Below are 16,552 nucleotides of genomic sequence, written 5' to 3'. Positions count from 1 at the left end.
CCAGGGCCTCCAGCCCCAAGAGGGTGCAGTTCAGTTCAGTTCAGTCACTCAGTCATGTCCAACTCTTTGCGACCTCATGGACCGCAGCACGCCAGGCCTTCCTGTCCATCACCAACTCCCGGAGTTTGCTCAAACTCATGTCCATTGAGTCGGTGATGCCATCCAACCATCTCATCCTCTGTTGTCCCCTTCTCCTCCCACCTCAATCTTTCCCAGCATCAGGGTCTTTTCAAGTGAATCAGTTCTTCCCATCAGGTGGCCAAAGGATTGCTGGAGCACTAGCTTCAGCATCAGTCCTTCCAGTGAATATTCAGGACTGATCTCCTTGCAGTCCAAGGGACTCTCAAGAGTCTTCTCCAACACCACAGTTCACATGCATCAGTTCTTCAGTTCTCAGCTTTCTTTATGGTCCAACTCTCACATCCATACATGCCTACTGGAAAAACCGTAACTTTGACTATACAGACGTTTGTTGGCAAAGTCACGTCTCTGCTTCTTAATATGCTGAGAGGGTGCAGAGGCGGGGCTCAGGAGCTCCCGTGACACAGACCCGGGAGAATGGAACCCTGTCTGGCAGGACCCCTGCCTGGCCACAAAGTCACACTGAACAACAAATGAGATGGAGAGGATGGTTTGCAACACATGACATTTTCTTTGTCAACAATTTTTTTTTAACTTCTTAATCATTTTTATATTTTGGCCCTACAACCTGGCATGTGGGATCTTAGTTCCTTGACCAGGGTCAAACCAGTGTCCCTGCAGTGGAAGCTCAGAATCTTAACCACTGGACCGCCAGGGAAGTCCCAACAAAACTTCTGAGTTTCCAGTGTTCCCCATGTGGGTTCTTGCTTGTTTGAGCCTCACACTGTCTGTCCCAGAATTGAACTTGGGGTGGTCCTGTCGCCCAGTCCCTGTTTGACCCCTTAGGCTACCAGGCAGGGCCCCTCATCCAGGACCTCCTCCCCGCCTGGAGGGCTCACCTGGGGTCAGGAAGTCAGCCGAGCCTCCGGGTCGTGGACAGAGGAGCGTGCAGGCTGCACGGCTGTGCGGGTGGGGACGCTCCGCGCGGGTGGGGACGCTCCGCACGGCCGGGGGCTCTGCTGGTGCAGCCTGGGCGCCCGCCCCTTTGGACGCGGGGTCCGGAGCGCAGCCTATGGCTGGGAGGGCAGACTAGGCCCCGTGGCCTTGCCGAGGGAGCGGCTGGACTGGCCCTGCTGTGGCTCAGAGTTTCCCCAGGATGCCTGGGTGCAGAGGGTCTGCGGGATGATGGGCGAGCTGACCGTGAAGCGCTGACTCTCTGCCCTCGAGGCGGCCTACCCGGCATCTCTGCCTCCGTTGTGCAAGGGCCCCAGAATCTGCTTTCCTGACCAGTTCTCAGTGAAGCGGACGCTGTGGCTCCAGAGTCCCCATATCTGGGCCACCCATCCCCCTCAAAGTGGCACCGGGGTCTGGCTGAGTGTCGCTGGAGCAGTGCTGTGGGCCGGGGGATGGCAGTTCCCAGGTGGCCTGATCCCTGCTCGGGTACGGGGGCCGGCAGGGGTCGGCCCGCCTCCCAGTTGCCGCCTGGGTACACCGTGGCTCCCTCTGAGCCCTCTGGGTCTGAGCTTCTTGCCATCTCATCGAGGGGGCACGAGTCAGTGCCTCCCACAGCCTGTCCAGCAAGCTCAGGGGCCCCTGTGTGACCACCTGGTCACCCCTGCTGGGGCGGGTTGGGCCCTCACACCCCAGCCCTTGCCGAGGGAAGGAAGCGCTCGGTGTCCTTCAGCGAAATTTGAGGCAGGCTGACAGGGGGCAGTACTGAGCCAGGTGCTGAGCCAGTGGGAGCGTCCGAGGCGAGGACTAGTGACCCACACTGCACAGGCGCTGTCCTCTGCTCCACACTGGCTCACTTAGCCGGCAGGATAGTGACCACCACCATCCGACCAGGAAGCAGGGAGTGGTGTGTCTGCTGACAGCCCAAGGTCACGTGCTGTGAAGTGGCATCTTGCTTCGAGCTGGGCTGCCGTGGGCCTCTGGCTCTGTCCACTGGCCCAGCCTCTCAGAGCTGGGGCATCTGGGGGCCCCGGGGACAAAGGGCATCTCTCTGGCCCAGCTGGTCCTGCTGGGGACAAACCCAAGGACATGGGGAAGGGGGTATCTGCATTGCCCAGGCTGGGGGCTCAGAGTGGGCCCCCAACCCTTGTGTGCTCAGAGTGGGCCTCCCCACCCCCAGGGGGCTGGCTCAGAGTGAACCCCCCACCCCCTGGGGGCTCAGAGTGGACCCCCCATCCCCCGGGGGCTCAGAGTGGACCCCCTCACCCCTAGGGGGCTCAGAGTGGGCCCCCCACCCTCGTGTGCTCAGCATGCTCCCCTCCACCCTCGTGTGCTCAGAGTGGGGTCCCCCCGGGGGCTCAGAGTGGGCCCCCACCCCCAGGGGCTCAGAGTGGGCCCCCCACCCTCGTGTGCTCAGCATGGGCTCCCCCAACCCCCCGGGGGTACAGAGTGGACCCCCGACCTTCGTGTGCTCAGCGTGGGCCCCCTCACCCCTAGGGGGCTCAGAGTGGGCCCCCACCCTCATGTGCTCAGCGTGGGCTCCCTCCACCCCCCGGGGGTTCAGAGTGGACCCCCAGCCTCGTGTGCTCAGCGTGGGCCCCCTCACCCTTGTGGACTCAGTGGGCCCCCCGGGGTGGTGTCTGGCCCCGGGCATGGTGGGCAGCAGCCCCATGGGCAGCGCGGTGCAGCGCCTGCCTGCTCCGGGCCAGTCGGCGTGTACCCGGCCGGGTGGCGGCGCCCGCTCTGACGTGTGGTCTTTTCTGTGTGTGTCCGTGTGTCCTGGCCGCCTCCGCCTTAGCGCTTCGTTCGGAAGTGACACTAGGTACAGCTCACTTTTCTTTTGCGCGCCCGCTGGCCCGCCCTCTCTGGTTTTCAGTGTCCCCACCCGCCCTCCGGTCCCCCTGCTGTCCTCACCTCCTCCCCGTGGGTCTGCCTCCGTGACGTGCCCGGCGCTGGCCCTGCCCTGTCCCGCTGCTTCTCCTGTGCCCCCGGACTGCGCCGCGGAGAAGGGGCGGCGCCTTCGCGGCCTCGCTGCCCTGCCGTCCACACCCCTGGGCGGGGCTGGCCGTGCCGGGGCGTGTGCGGCGCCCCGCTTGCGCTGACCTGTTCTCTGCCGTGTCTTCGTGGAGATGCGGGGTGGAAACCGGAGAATCTGGGGCTGCCAGGGCTTGTAGAGGGGCCACGCTAGGGCTTGAGGCAGATTCCCAGCTCATGAGGGACAGTCCTCGACCCTTAGGCCGGGAGTGAGGCAGGGGTTTAGGATGATTGTTACTGTCGGGTAACAGGAAAGCCGGCCAGGAGTGGAGGCCGCCACTGGTCTGGCCCCTGAGGCCGCCCGCGGCGTGGGCTCCTGGCCGCTTGCTCCTGCTCTGGTCATTGCTTTCTGACTTAGACACTGGGGACAGACAGAAGCACTAGCGGCCTGCTCTGTGGGCTCTGGCTGCGGCCACAGGGGCTGTGTTGTCTTCAGGGAGCCGCCCCGGTTTCCACCCCCAGCATCATCCCCCAGGGCGGTCAGTTGGGGAGGAGATGCCGCAGAGAGCTCTACAGACCCGGCAGGCTCCCTTCGGGTCCAGGGAGAGGCCGTGCGCCTCCTTACTCAGGCTCAGGAGGTCCCTCGCCTCTCCTCCTGTGATCACAGCCCCTCTCCCCTCCACCCTCCCATTCCCACCTCTGCTCCAGAGCCCTGGGCTGAAACCTCCCATCCCCCAGGGTGGCGCCCAGAGCTCTCTAGGGTCCCCTCTGGTGGGGCGTCCAGTGCCCCCAACCCAGCCTCGTCCTGAGTAAGGAGGGGTCTGTCCTCCCTGGACCCTGGCCCCAGCAGCTCGCCCTGGAGGTGGCCCACATGTCCGTCTGTCTCTGTGTGCCCGTCTGCATGTCCCTGTCCCCGCTGAGAGCGCCCCACACTCCGTCATCTTTCTACCTCATCTCTGCTTCCTTCTAGAACCTTTTACCAGTTTGAGGCTGCGTGGGACAGCTCCATGCACAACTCCCTCCTGCTGAACCGGGTCACCCCTTACAGAGAGAAGATTTACATGACCCTCTCTGCTTATATTGAGGCAAGAAACCTATGCCCAGGGCCTCCCCTCAAATCACCTGTCCCCCCCTCCCCGAGCCTGAGTTGCCGGACAACGGACAGTAAGGGTGCTTGTTAGTCCCACACAACCCCAGTCAACCCTGTTGTTTTCTCAGAGGGCTTCTTGAGTCCTTGAGTTAAATCTGTGTGCTTTTAGTGGGAATGCTCAGAATTAGTCAATTCCTCTATCTTTAGCATGTGGGTTTGTCCTTGGGGTTGCAAGACGGCTGCAGCAGCACCAGACATTGCATCTGTGTTCCAGACAGCACAAGAACAGAAGCCTCCTTTTCCCCATCGCAAGGGTCTCTGGCTGCGACTCCTTTGGAAGCATAGGAGGAAGCTGGGGCTGTGGGCATTTCTCACTGGTGCAGCAGCCAGCGGGGTGGTAGAGACAGAGGTACCCAGCCACCCTGCCTCCCTGCCCCCAGAGTCTAGCTACTGTGGCTATAACGTGGGGACCAGTGTGGTCGCCCCATGGGATGAGGTTTGCTCAGGCTGAGCAAACACTGGCAGGGTATCACCGAAGCAGGACCCCAGGACGTGTCCGCTGTGTCAGTTGTCACCCTGGAGCTTCAGGAAAACAAAAGAACCTGCTGTTTGAGACAGCGGCTCACTCCCATGGCCTTTAGGGTTGACCCGTGGGTGCACAGACAGGGTCCAGTCAGATCTTCACAAACATTTTGGGCAGTGTGTCATCCCAGTTGCATGGTGAGGAGACTGAGGCCCGTGTCTGGGATGTCGGGGTGTCCTGCAGGGACACCCGGCATTTCCAGCCAGAGTTGGTTCAAGACGGGGCCAGAGACTCTCACCTGTGTTGGGGCTGCCCCGGGGATGGGGGAGGGGAGGGTCTGGGGCTGTGGGCGGTGCAGCTCTTGGGCCTCCCCCAGAAGGAGAGGCCAGGGGGCTGGGCCGGCCCAGGCGAGCCTGTGCTGAGCCCCGGAAGGAGAGGCTGGGCCGGCCCGGGCGAGCCTGTGCTGAGCCCCGGAAGGAGAGGCTGGGCCGGCCCGGGCGAGCCTGTGCTGAGCCCCCCACCCTGCAGATGGAGAGCTGCGCGCAGCCGGCCGTGATCACCAAGGACTTCTGCATGGTCTTCTACTCACGAGATGCCAAGCTGCCCGCCTCGCGCTCCATCCGCAACCTGTTCGGCAGTGGAAGCCTGCGGGCCTCGGAGAGGTGAGCCTGCCAGGAGCGCTCTCTAGCCCATCTCGCTTGGACCAGCGGGGGAGGCCTCTGCGCACTTGTGGGGACACGGATGTTGTGTTGTGGGGCAGGAGAGAGCTGGGTCTGCTTGCCAGGTGCAGCAGGAAGGCCTGTGTGTCCACTCTGGGGCTCCCATGGGTGGTCCTGGGTGACCTTCCTCCCCAGCGGCCATGGGGCCCTGTCGCTGGGCAGGGTGAACACTGAGCACACGGTGGGTGGGGACAGAGGGACCCTGGACGGCACGTCCCCAGGGACGTGTGCAGAACCAGGCCTCCCAGCACCCCGGAGGTCAGACCCCAGGCCCAGTGCCCTCTCGCACTCTGACCGCTCTCTGCATTCCTGGGGGAGGAGAGGAAGGCAGTGGAGGGACCCCGCCCCAGGAGCAGGGACACCCAGGGTCCCTGCTGGTCACCTTCAGTGATACCAGCACACCCTGTGCTGTGGGCGGCCGCCCTGGGGGGCACAGCCGGGAGGAAAGAGCGTAGGGGGCCTGGATGGCCATGACCCCATGACCCTGTCATCCAGGAGGTCGCCTTGGGATTGTGGGACCCCTCCATGAGCGCGTTAGTGGGGTGCCCTAGGCAGAGTCACAGGTCCCAAGACAAAGGGGGCCTAGCGGGGGTCTGGGACGGGGACCCTGACACCACAGCCCCCACTGCCTGCCGTGGCGGGCCATAGGGCTCATGCCCAGAGTGCACATGATGGTGAACGGGTGCCCGGCCGTCACCACGCGGGTAACAACGCCCCCTCCACAGCAACCGCGTGACGGGCGTGTACGAGCTGAGTCTGTGCCACGTGGCTGACGCGGGCAGCCCAGGTAGGTGTCTGCCCCGCGCCCTCTGCCCCGTGCCCTCTGCCCCGCGCCCTCTGGCCTGCACCCTCTGCCCTGCGCCCTCTGGCCGGGGCCGGGGGAGCCGCTGATGGGGGTCAGGGAGAAGGGTCCGCAGGGGACACTCAGGTGACCTTGGCTATGCTGCTGTGTGGGGAGCCCCTCACCCAGATACCCTGTGGGGCTGGAGGACGATGGGGGTGGGCACAGCCCCCGCAGGGTACACCATGTCTGCGGCCCGTGCAGGCATGCAGCGGCGGCGCCGGCGAGTGCTGGACACGTCCGTGGCCTACGTCCGCGGCGAGGAGAACCTGGCGGGCTGGAGGCCACGTAGCGACAGCCTCATCCTGGACCACCAGTGGGAGCTGGAGAAGCTGAGTCTCCTGCAGGAGGTGAGGGCTGGGCCCCCCGGCAGCCCCCGGATCCCCGCCCCCGCCCCAGCCGCACTCTCGAGCTCTCCCGCTTGTCACGGGACTCAGAGCCTCATGATGGCCTCCGGCTTCCGGTGGAACGTTCGCACTTGGTCCAGCCGCAGACTGGGGGCGTGTAGCGAAGGGAAAGACACTGGGAAGAGAACTGGGGGCAGCGAGGCCCTCCGGTGGCCCCGGTCAGGACAGCCCGTGTCCAGCAGCAGGCACTGGCCGCCGGCCGGGGCAGCGGGTGGAAAGAGGGCGTCGGGTCCGCATCCCTCCACGCTCTGGGCCCTTCCGAGGGTGCGCCCCCGGAGCTTGTCCGTCCGCTTGCGCTAGGGCGCGGGCAGGTCTGCGGGCTCCATGCCGCCCCCCCCCCCCACCACCCAGCGGGCGCAGGGTGAGCCGTGCTCATGCCCCGCGCAGGTCGAGAAGACCAGGCACTACCTGCTGCTGCGGGAGAAGCTGGAGGCGGCCCAGCGGCCCGGCCCCGAGGCACTGTCCCCCGCCTCCAGCGAGGACTCCGAGGCCCCCGGCTCCTCCAGCGCCTCCTCCCCGCTCACGGTTGAGGCCCGGCCGGCATCCCTAGAGGCACCCAGCGAGCGTCAGCGGGAGCTGGCTTTCAAGGTGGGTGGCCAGCCAGCCTGCAGGCGGGGGACCTGGGAGAACGAGGGCCTCGGGCCTCGGAGTCACCTTGATCTCGTCCCCACCCAGCCCCACCCACACTGGGACTCAGGGACTGTTTACAGCCTCCTCCCCCAGGCGGTGACCTGCTTCCCCCCTTGGATACTTACACTGACGGGGAACTCACCACCTCACCCAGAGCTGGCCCTTTCTGCCGCTGGGTGGGCCACAGGGAAGACCTCCTGCACTTCGTGTGCCCCCACCCCCTCCTTTACCCAAGCACTAACCAGCCTGCCGCAGGAGGCTTCCTCAGATGGCCCTACCCCCTGGGAGAGGTGGGGTGCTGGCCACCTCCTCCTGGGGTGCCCAGCTCCTCGGCCAGTCACTGGCGTCCACGTCTGAGCCAGGTCCCGGGGGCGCCTGACCAGGTGTTTGCTCTGCCCACAGTGCTTACGGCTCCTCACCCACTCCTTCAACAGAGAGTACACCCACAGCCACGTCTGCATCAGCGCCAGCGAGAGCAAGGTGGGCACGGGGCGGGGCGCCCGCGGGACTGTCGGTGCTGAGAGGGAACTCGGGTTTTCTTAGGGACACCCCTCTGCCACCCCAGAGGGATGCCTCTGAGCTCAGGGCTGGAGGCCAGGGCCCGTGCAGGGCAGGAGCGAGGTGCCCTCCTCTGCCCACTGTCTCCAGTAGCAGCCCCGTCCGACCTGGCCTCACCCCACTGCTCCTGTCCTGGGCGAGTCCAGCCCCTCCTCGGCTTCAGTCCTCACCCGGGGGCGCATCGGGGCCGGCAGCCTCCGGCCTGTCCCCCCAGCTCCTGTGCTGCCCTGCACGGAGCCTCCGGGGGATCCTGCCCACGCCCTCGCTCTGCCCTGCGGGCGGCCTGCCCTCTGCCCTCTCGCTGGCCTCTCCCTCTGCCCGGAGCTCCTCTTGCCCTGGCCGTGGGGCTACACGTGCTGACGTTGGGGCTCCGAGGCTGCACCTTCTTCGGTCCTCACCCAGGTGTCCTCTGGTTCCCCCAAGGCAGAGCCCGAAGCCCTGGGTGGGGTGGGCAGGAGGGTCTGGCCTGCAGTTGAGGTGGGGGGTGACCCCCACGGGGGCCCCACGCTGGCTCAGAGAACACCGTCTCCTCTGCAGCTCTCCGAGATGTCGGTCACCCTGCTGCGGGACCCGTCCATGTCCCCGCTGGGGGCCACCACGCTCACCCCCTCCTCCACCTGCCCCTCCCTGATCGAGGGCCGGTATGGGGCTGCCGACCTGAGGTAGGTGTGGGCTGGGCCTGCATGAGTGGACCACGGCCGGCGAGGGTGGGGGTGGGACGGCTCCAGGCGTGGACGGCGGGGGCGGGGCAGCTCAAGGCGCTGGCATCTGGGGGCAGCCACACAGTGGGGCAGGGCTCCTGCTGCCCCTCCGGGCCACTTTCTGCTAAAGAGTAAATTTAAAATACGCTCTTCCATGAGGCTGGGAACAGGTCAAAACACTCAGCGAAAGCCCTTTCCAGCGGCAGATGGAATAGGGTGACAAAGCAGAGACTCGGGGCCCTTTGGGTCCACTGACTTCTGCTGACCTGGGGGCCCCCTGCTGACACCACTCATGTCTGACCCCCAGATTTTGTAGCTCCTTGGGGTCTTTTTCCTCTGACTGAGAAAGGCGTGAAGTCCTCTGGGCCCCATCCTGAGACAGGCCGCCTCGGCCAGCACGTCGGCCCCGCTGGCCGGGCCGCGGACCACCCGCTCCCTCCATGCAGATGGTCCCTGAGGAAGCCGAGTCAGCCTCGGTCTGAGGCGAGACGGGGAGCCACTTTCCTGGGGAGGGGGTGGGGGCCAGGGTGCCCCTGGAGAAGGAGCCGGTGGCGGGTGGGCCCCGGTGCGTGCCCCGGTGGGTGCCCCGGGGGTGGCGCTGGCCCCTGGGGAGCCTGGCCGAGGTTCCCCGGCCCTCCAGGTGCCTCCTGGAGCTGCAGGGGCTTCACTCTGCTCCCCCAGGACCCCACAGCCCTGCTCCCGGCCGGCCAGCCCGGAGCCTGAGCCCCTGCCCGAGGTGGATGCCAAGAAGCCCCCCTCCCCTGCCCGGGCGGCGGAAGCCGACAAGGAGCCCCAGCGCCTGCTGGTGCCTGACATCCAGGAAATCCGCGTCAGGTGTGTGAGGGCCCTGCCCAGCTGGCTCCTGAGGACCCCAGCTCTGCCTCCTGCAGGGACGGCAGCCGTCCCGACCTGGGCAGTGCCGGGGGCCAGGAGACCACCCCTGAGCAGGGGCAGTGCCGGAGGCCAGGAGACCACCCCTGACCAGGGGCAGTGCCGGGGGCCAGGAGACCACCCCTGAGCAGGGGCAGTGCTGGGGGCAAGCAGAACCCCCCACCCAACCCACCCCATGTGGGGCAGGGGCAGCTCTGTGCTATAGTCAGGAGACTAAGCCCCCCCACAAACCTAGGGCAGAGGTGGAAAACGAGCTGATACAGAGGACAGGAGGGTGGCCCAGAGCCTGGACGGGCGGGCCTGGTGGGAGGCCGTGGACGGGGTGGGGCCTGTGGGAGGCTGCGGAGGGGGCGGGGCTGGTGGGAGGCCTTGGAGAGGTAGTTTTGACTCGTCTCCACCCTGCAGCCCCATCGTCTCCAAGAAGGGCTACCTGCACTTCCTGGAGCCGCACACGGCCGGCTGGGCCAAGCGCTTCGTGGTGGTGCGGCGGCCCTACGCCTACATGTACAATAGTGACAAGGACGCCGTGGAGCGGTTCGTGCTCAACCTGTCCACCGCCCAAGTGGAGTACAGTGAGGATCAGCAGGCGATGCTCAAGGTGTGCCGCGGCCGCGGGCTGGCGGGGAGGGCGGGAGCTGGGCCCAGTCCCCCGCAGGCCGCGTCCTCTCACTGCTCGGCCGAAGCAGTGTGGCTGGACGTCACGGGTGGGGGTGTCGGGGTCAGCCTCTCTCGTTCCGGGGTCGCTCTGCCTACCCGTGGGGCGCGCCGTCCTGGTGACAACCACCAGTGAGGGGTGGGTCGAGCATTGGTCCCAAGGATGCCCCATCTGATGGCTAATGACACAGTGCCTCCTCCAGAGACACCCACAGAGGGTGTCGGGAGCCCTGCAGGCCCAGCAGGGCACGGGGCCCAGAAGAGCAGCCTCCTTCCCCTGGGCTTTGCCCAGGTCCTCTCCGAGCAGGCGGTGGCCTGGGCCTCTGTGTGAGGAGCTCTGAGTCCTCCCGGCTGGGGCCCGGGGTTCCCCAAGGTGGGGGGTGTGAGTTCAGCCTGACCGCCACACCCACCCTGCCGAGGGCTCAGGCTTGAGAGAAGAGGAGGGATTAACGGGCCGAGCACACAGCTGAGCCGTGGGCCTGGGGAGGGGCCCTTGGGGACGCGAAACAGTGACAAGGCCGCCCGGGGCGTGGCCACGGGGCGAGAGGCACAGGGTGGCCCGCCTGCAGGGGCGTCTGGACGGGAGGTCAGGACCCTGGCCCTCCCGCGGGCCTCCTTCTCTGCCCCTTCTCCAACACCCCCCCCTCCGACCCCCGAGGAGCCGCGGCCGCCCCGGGCTGAGTGGGGAGGCCTGGCGCCCCTCACGGCGGCTCCCTCTGCAGACCCCCAACACGTTCGCGGTGTGCACGGAGCACCGGGGCATCTTGCTGCAGGCCAGCAGCGACAAGGACATGCACGACTGGCTGTACGCCTTCAACCCACTGCTGGCCGGGACCATACGGTACGGGCCCCCACGGAGGGCCTCCCCGCGCGTGGGTCCCCAAGGCCTCCGGCGCCCACGGGCGGCCTCCCCGCACGTGGGTCCCCAAGGCCTCCGGCGCCCACGGGCGGCCAGTGGGAGGTGGCCTCTGTGTCGGGACCACTAGGCTCCGGGTGGGCGAGCCTTGCCCCTGGCGGGCGACGTTTTAAAGGAGGCTGTGGGGGCGGGGGCGCTGCTCCCACCGAGTCCCAGGGGAAGGAGTCAGAGGGTACGTCTCCCGGGCGGTTGGGGAGGCAGGGGCATGCCTGCAATGCCCCTCACGCCAGCCTGCAGGCGCCCATGGCCCCCTGACCGCTGCTCCTCCCGGCCCGCAGGTCCAAGCTGTCCAGAAGGAGGTCTGCCCAGATGCGGGTCTGAGCCCAGCCACCCGCAGGCCCAGCCCCGCCTCCCATCATCGTCACCATCTGTCAGTGCCGCCCAGCCCCGCCTGCCTCCTGGGACGCCCGCCCTGCCTGGGACCTGCCACACGACCTGTCCCAGCAGAGGCCACGCGTGTCGTCCTTTCTTTCTGCAGAAGGCGCCCCGGGTGGGAGGAGCTGGGAGGTGCCGGAAAGACGGGGGGCAGGAGTCACGGGGCGTCGCTGCCGTTCTCATATTTTTTTAAGCATAGACAGACTTATAATTAACATACACTAGTTAGTGACGTTGAGACAGTCTCCTCAGACATTAACGATAAGACTGTGTTCTATTTATAAGTATTTATTTCTAATGCCTTCACGTAGACCTGTAGGATTCAGACAGACCCGCGCCCTTGTTCCCACACACACTTCCCAAGCCTCTTGGGGACAGACGGGTCGGGGCGGCCCTCCGGGAGCCACGGGGATGCACTGCCCCGGCCGGAGCTGAGGCCTGGTCCCGGGGCCCGTGTGTGTGCGTGTGTGCACACGTGTCAGGGGTGTGACGCCTGAAGGCCGAGCAGCGCAGGTGTGTCCCTTCCAGCAGGAGTAGGGTGCGCATCTCACCCAGAAGGCAGCCCCTGAGCCGCGACCGTCGGGGACGCTGGCAGCGCATCCCTGGGAGCGGGCGGGGGTGCCCAGGCGCCCGGTCTGGGGTGCCCAGGCGCCCGGTCTGGGGTGAGAGGGTCAGGGTGGTGCCTGGTGTCTGGGCCGGCCGGGGGCGGGGCTGGGTCTACGAGTGCTCCGGGCGGCGAGGAGCTGTGGGCAGCGTGGGCAGGGGCGAGACGCGGGGTGAGCCACGGGTCGCCGTGGGAAGGAGGCCGTGGGCCTCTCTGTTTCCAGGAGAGGAGTGTTCAGGGGTCCCGGTGGGGAGACTCCAGGCGGTCAGTGTGGGTAGCCAGTGCCAGTGCTGGGCCTCTCATCTTCCAGACACCTTTTCCTGTGTCCTAGGGTGTCGCCCGGTCTGGTTCCGGCCTCTTGTGACAGTACCTGTCTCGTCCCCTCTTCAGAATCTGTGCCTGAGGGTCACCCAGGACCATGCAGGGTCGCCCGGGCTGAGGGTCTGGTCGGGGAACCCACTGGCCCGGGGTCTTTGAGGAGCTCTTCCTCCTCCCAGAGACACGGCAGCCCCTCTTCAGCTCAGGGGAGAGCAGCGGTGGCGCAAGGCCTGTCCCCCGCGCCCGGAGCAGGTGGCAGAGGCGGAGGGTCTAGGCTAGGGCCGAACGCCGTCCAGAAACTGGGGGCCTGAGCCCCCCGGCGTCCCAAGAGGCCACGCCGAGAGCAGGCTGACCGCCGCTCCAGAGCCATCACTGAGCCAAGCTTGCGGGCAGGGGAGGACGCACGGGTGAGCTCTGGGGATCAGCCCCAAGCACCCCGCTGTCCTGCGGGGAGACTGAGGCGCAGGGCCCGGGCCACGGCCCCTCAGGTCAGCCAGCCTGAGGCCACGGCCTCGTCAGCGTCCATGGCCCTGTCTGGGGGCAGGGTGCCTGGGGCCAGCCAGCCTGCAGAGCCCCTGCTGCGCAGGGCAGGCCTGAGGCACTCGCCCGTGTCCAGGGCCCCCACGGCCACGGGGGCCCCCACGGCCACTGTGTCCTGGCCTCCTGCCTTCCCGGTGGGGACTTGACACTCAGGGTGTCCCCTGCCCAACACCACCTCCTCTTGGCCTGGGCCCAAGAGCTCCATCTGCGCATCGGGAAAGCTGCTCTCCTGGCCGGGTGCCGTGGGAGCCAGCAGAGGTGGTCCAGGACCCCATCCCATCTGTGACACGGGGGGCCGCCTGGAGGCCCCGGGGGTCCCCAGGGGGTGGGCGCAGGTGGGGAGGTCAGGTGTGAGGTCGAGCTGTGTCCTCGAGGGGAGGGAAGCATGCCAGAAGCCACCTCTCTCAGACGGGTTTTGTTTTGGCGCTTGAGGCTGCTCGGGCTGCAGCTGCTGTGAGTTTGGGGGCGGCTCCTCCAGGGAGGGGGCATGCCTTCCACAGCGGCCCTGGGTGGAGCCCCGGGAGGGAGAGTCTGGGCCCCGTTGACCAAGCTGGGGGCTAGAGGCGGGTGTTGAGACCTGTCCGCTTCAAGGCCTCGGTGCTCTGAGTGACTATTCATAATAAGCCAGCGTTTTGTTCTCTGACAATGCGCACGCACGCACACACACACACACGTGCGCACACACACGTGCGCAGCAGGGTGACTGTGGTGATCCCCCGTCAGCCCTGGTCCCCCTCAGCGCCTCTGGGCCGGATGAGGCAAGACACCCAAGGAGGGTCCCTGAACGTCTCCAAGGTTACAGCGTGCAGGGGGTTGCCACGCCGGTCCCCACCAGCCCTCCCCTCCTTCATGCCCTGGGACAGACCCGGGCCTCCTGCGGCCGGCCAGCCCCCGAGTCCCCTGTGGCTTGTACATATGTGCTTGTGTGGTCCCTGCACCGTGACTGCCATCCTGACGTAACGACTAGTCCCCTGGTGTCCTGAACCCAAGTGTTAGGCTCTCGGCTCCTGTCCCGTGTGTGTGCACTTAAGCTCTGTCCAATTAAGAAATAAAATGGCTCTTTATGCAACCCCAGACACGTGGGTGCCTGCTTGGCTTTACTCGTGCGTTGGTCTGTTTGCCGGGGCCTTATAGCCGCAGGGCCAGCTGTCCAGCAGTGTCTGGAGATAGCACGCGCCTCCCAGTGGCCAGGCAGGGAGGGCAGAGAGGCTTGAGGGGTGGGAGGTGCGAGGTGGCGTTTATCACGGGGTGTCTCCCTGCTTCCCTCCGCACTGGCGACGCCTGTCCCAGCAGCTCCAGGTGCCCTCGGGTGCACCGGCCCTGCACCATGAGACCCGAGTCCTTTCACGTAGTCAGTGTTACGCACTAAAACTGGACGAAGACGCTCTGTGAAACCGCAGACCAATGTCCTTCCTCAACACAGAAACAAATAGCTTCAGTAACATTTCACTGAGGGCATGGCAACTCACTCGAGTATTCTTGCCCGGAGAATCCCATGGACAGAGGAGCCCGGCGGGCTACAGCCCATGGGGTCACAGAGAGTCAGACACGACTGAAGCGACGTAGCACACAACGCACACTACATTTCACCAAATTGAATGTTGGGGTACATAGAAAGGCTAGTACCCCATGACCTAGTTCGGTTTATCCTGGGAATGCAAGCTCAGTTCAAGAGCTAATCATTCTAATTCGCTATATTAAGCTGCTGCTGCTGCTAAGTCGCTTCAGTCATGTCCGACTCTGTGCGACCCCATGGACTGCAGCCTACCAGGCTCCCCCATCCATGGGATTTTCCAGGCAAGAGTACTGGAGTGGGGTGCCATTTCCTTCTCCAATGCATGAAAGTGAAAAGTGAAAGGGAAGTTGCTCAGTCGTGTCCGACTCTTCATGACCCCATGGACTGCAGCCTACCAGGCTCCCACATCCGTGGGATTTTCCAGGCAAGAGTACTGGAGTGGGGTGCCATTGCCTTCTCCCTATATTAAGCCAGCAAAGGAGAAATCACATTATCATCTCTATAGATGCAGAAAAAGCATTTGATGAAAATGCAGTATTCATTGCTCATCAAAACTTGAAATAGAAGATAACTTCCTTAACGTGGGAAAGTGTGTCCACACTAAGTGTGTAGCTGACACCGTGTGTGTGCTCTGTCACGTCAGGCGTGTCCGACTCTCTGTGGCCCCATGGACTGCAGCCTGCCAGGCTCCACTGTCCGTGGGATTCTCCAGGCAAGACCACTCGAGTGGGGTGCCGGGCCCTCCTCTGGGGTGTCTTCCTGACCCGGGGATTGCACCCAGGCTTCCTTTGTCTCCCGCACTGGCGAGCGGGTTTTTCACCGCTGGTGCCCCCTGGGAAGGCCGAGCTAGCATCATACTCAACAGCAAGAAGTGAAGACTTGAAGCTTAAGACTGGGCACAAGACAAGGATGCCCTCTCTCATCACCCCGAGTCAACAAGGGAATGGAGCTCCTAACCAGGGCAGTAAGGCAAAATGAGGAGAGAACGGGTGCACAGATCAGTATAGAAGAAGAGCCCGACAGGCAGAAAGTTCTGAAGGAATATACCGAAAATCTGCTATAATTAATGCACGAGTTAACCGAGGCTGCAGAATGCAAGTTGATATACAAACGCTCATTTTATTTATGTTTTATTAAAGTACAGTTACTATGTTTCGACTTCCCTGGTGGCTCAGACGGAAAGCGTCTGTCTACAATGTGGGAGACCTGGGTTCGATCCCTGGGTCGGGAAGTTCCCTGGAGAAGGAAATGGCAACCCACTCCAGTACTCTTGCCTAGAAAATTCCATGGGCGGAGGAGCCTGGTGTCCATGGGGTCGGAAAGAGTTGGACACGACTGAGCGACTTCACTTTCTTTTTCTTACTGTGTTTCAGGTGTACACCAATGTAACTCGGTTATATATGCATATATCTATATAAATACACACATATATGTATATTCTTTTTCAGATTCTTTTCCATTATATGTTATTACAAGCTACAGAATTAAAAACACAAATTTTATTTTTATATACTAGCAATAAACTGTTGAAACTTTGAATTAAAAAAATTGTACTGTTTGTACTGGCGGCTTCCCTAGTGGCTCAGATGGTAGAGAATCCGCCTGCAGTGCAGATTCCTGGATTGGGAAGATCCCCTGAAGAAGGAAACGGCTACCCTCCCCAGTGTTCTTATCTGGAGAATCCCATGGACAGGGGAGCCTGGCGGGCTACAGTCCGTGGGGTTGCACAGTCAGACACAGCGGAGCAACTAAGCACGCATTCACAGCAGCAGCAGAAATGTGAACTACATATGTATAAATCTAACAAAATGCATGCAAAGTCAAAATGCCAGGACTATAATAAAACACCGATGAGATAAAGACTTAAGTGAAGTGAAGAGTTGCATTCATAATTAGAAGGTTCAATATTTATTAAGATGTCATCTCTCGCCAAATTAACTTTGAGTTCAACATGGTCTCAATCAAAATTCCTGTACATATCAAACACCTGATTCTAAAAGTCACATGAAAGTAAAGGCGCTAGAATGGCTAAGATTTAGCCCAGAAAAATAAAGTTAGAAAAGTCACAGTATCCATTTTGACCTACGAAACCACAGGGATTAGGACAGTGTGGTGGTTTTTAAAATCGGAGTTTGGCTACTTTACGATGCTGTGTCTCTGCTATACAGCAGACTGAGCCAGCCGCACGCACACATGCCCCCTCCCTGTCGGGCCTCCCCCCCGCCCACGCCCACCATGCCATCCTTCTGGGGGCATCGCTGAG

At 63.6% G+C, this 16,552-nt stretch overlaps 1 protein-coding gene across 1 annotated transcript in view; it reads left to right on the top strand.

Annotated features, from left to right (window-relative positions):
• Positions 1-11,257, top strand: part of KIF1A (kinesin family member 1A) — a 64,423-nt gene extending 53,166 nt beyond the window's left edge. The window contains exons 39-49 of the mRNA XM_052637910.1: positions 3,977-4,091; positions 5,148-5,281; positions 6,064-6,125; positions 6,384-6,529; positions 6,974-7,174; positions 7,619-7,696; positions 8,312-8,436; positions 9,157-9,309; positions 9,772-9,964; positions 10,743-10,861; positions 11,215-11,257. Of these exons, the coding sequence (XP_052493870.1) occupies positions 3,977-4,091; positions 5,148-5,281; positions 6,064-6,125; positions 6,384-6,529; positions 6,974-7,174; positions 7,619-7,696; positions 8,312-8,436; positions 9,157-9,309; positions 9,772-9,964; positions 10,743-10,861; positions 11,215-11,257 (1,369 nt within the window). The remainder of the gene's footprint in view (positions 1-3,976; positions 4,092-5,147; positions 5,282-6,063; positions 6,126-6,383; positions 6,530-6,973; positions 7,175-7,618; positions 7,697-8,311; positions 8,437-9,156; positions 9,310-9,771; positions 9,965-10,742; positions 10,862-11,214) is intronic.
• The last annotated feature ends 5,295 nt before the right edge of the window (positions 11,258-16,552 follow it).

Source organism: Budorcas taxicolor, chromosome 3, assembly GCF_023091745.1.
Source record: "Budorcas taxicolor isolate Tak-1 chromosome 3, Takin1.1, whole genome shotgun sequence".
NCBI classification, from domain to species: Eukaryota; Metazoa; Chordata; class Mammalia; order Artiodactyla; family Bovidae; genus Budorcas; species Budorcas taxicolor.
This window is presented reverse-complemented; position numbering and strand designations above follow the sequence as displayed.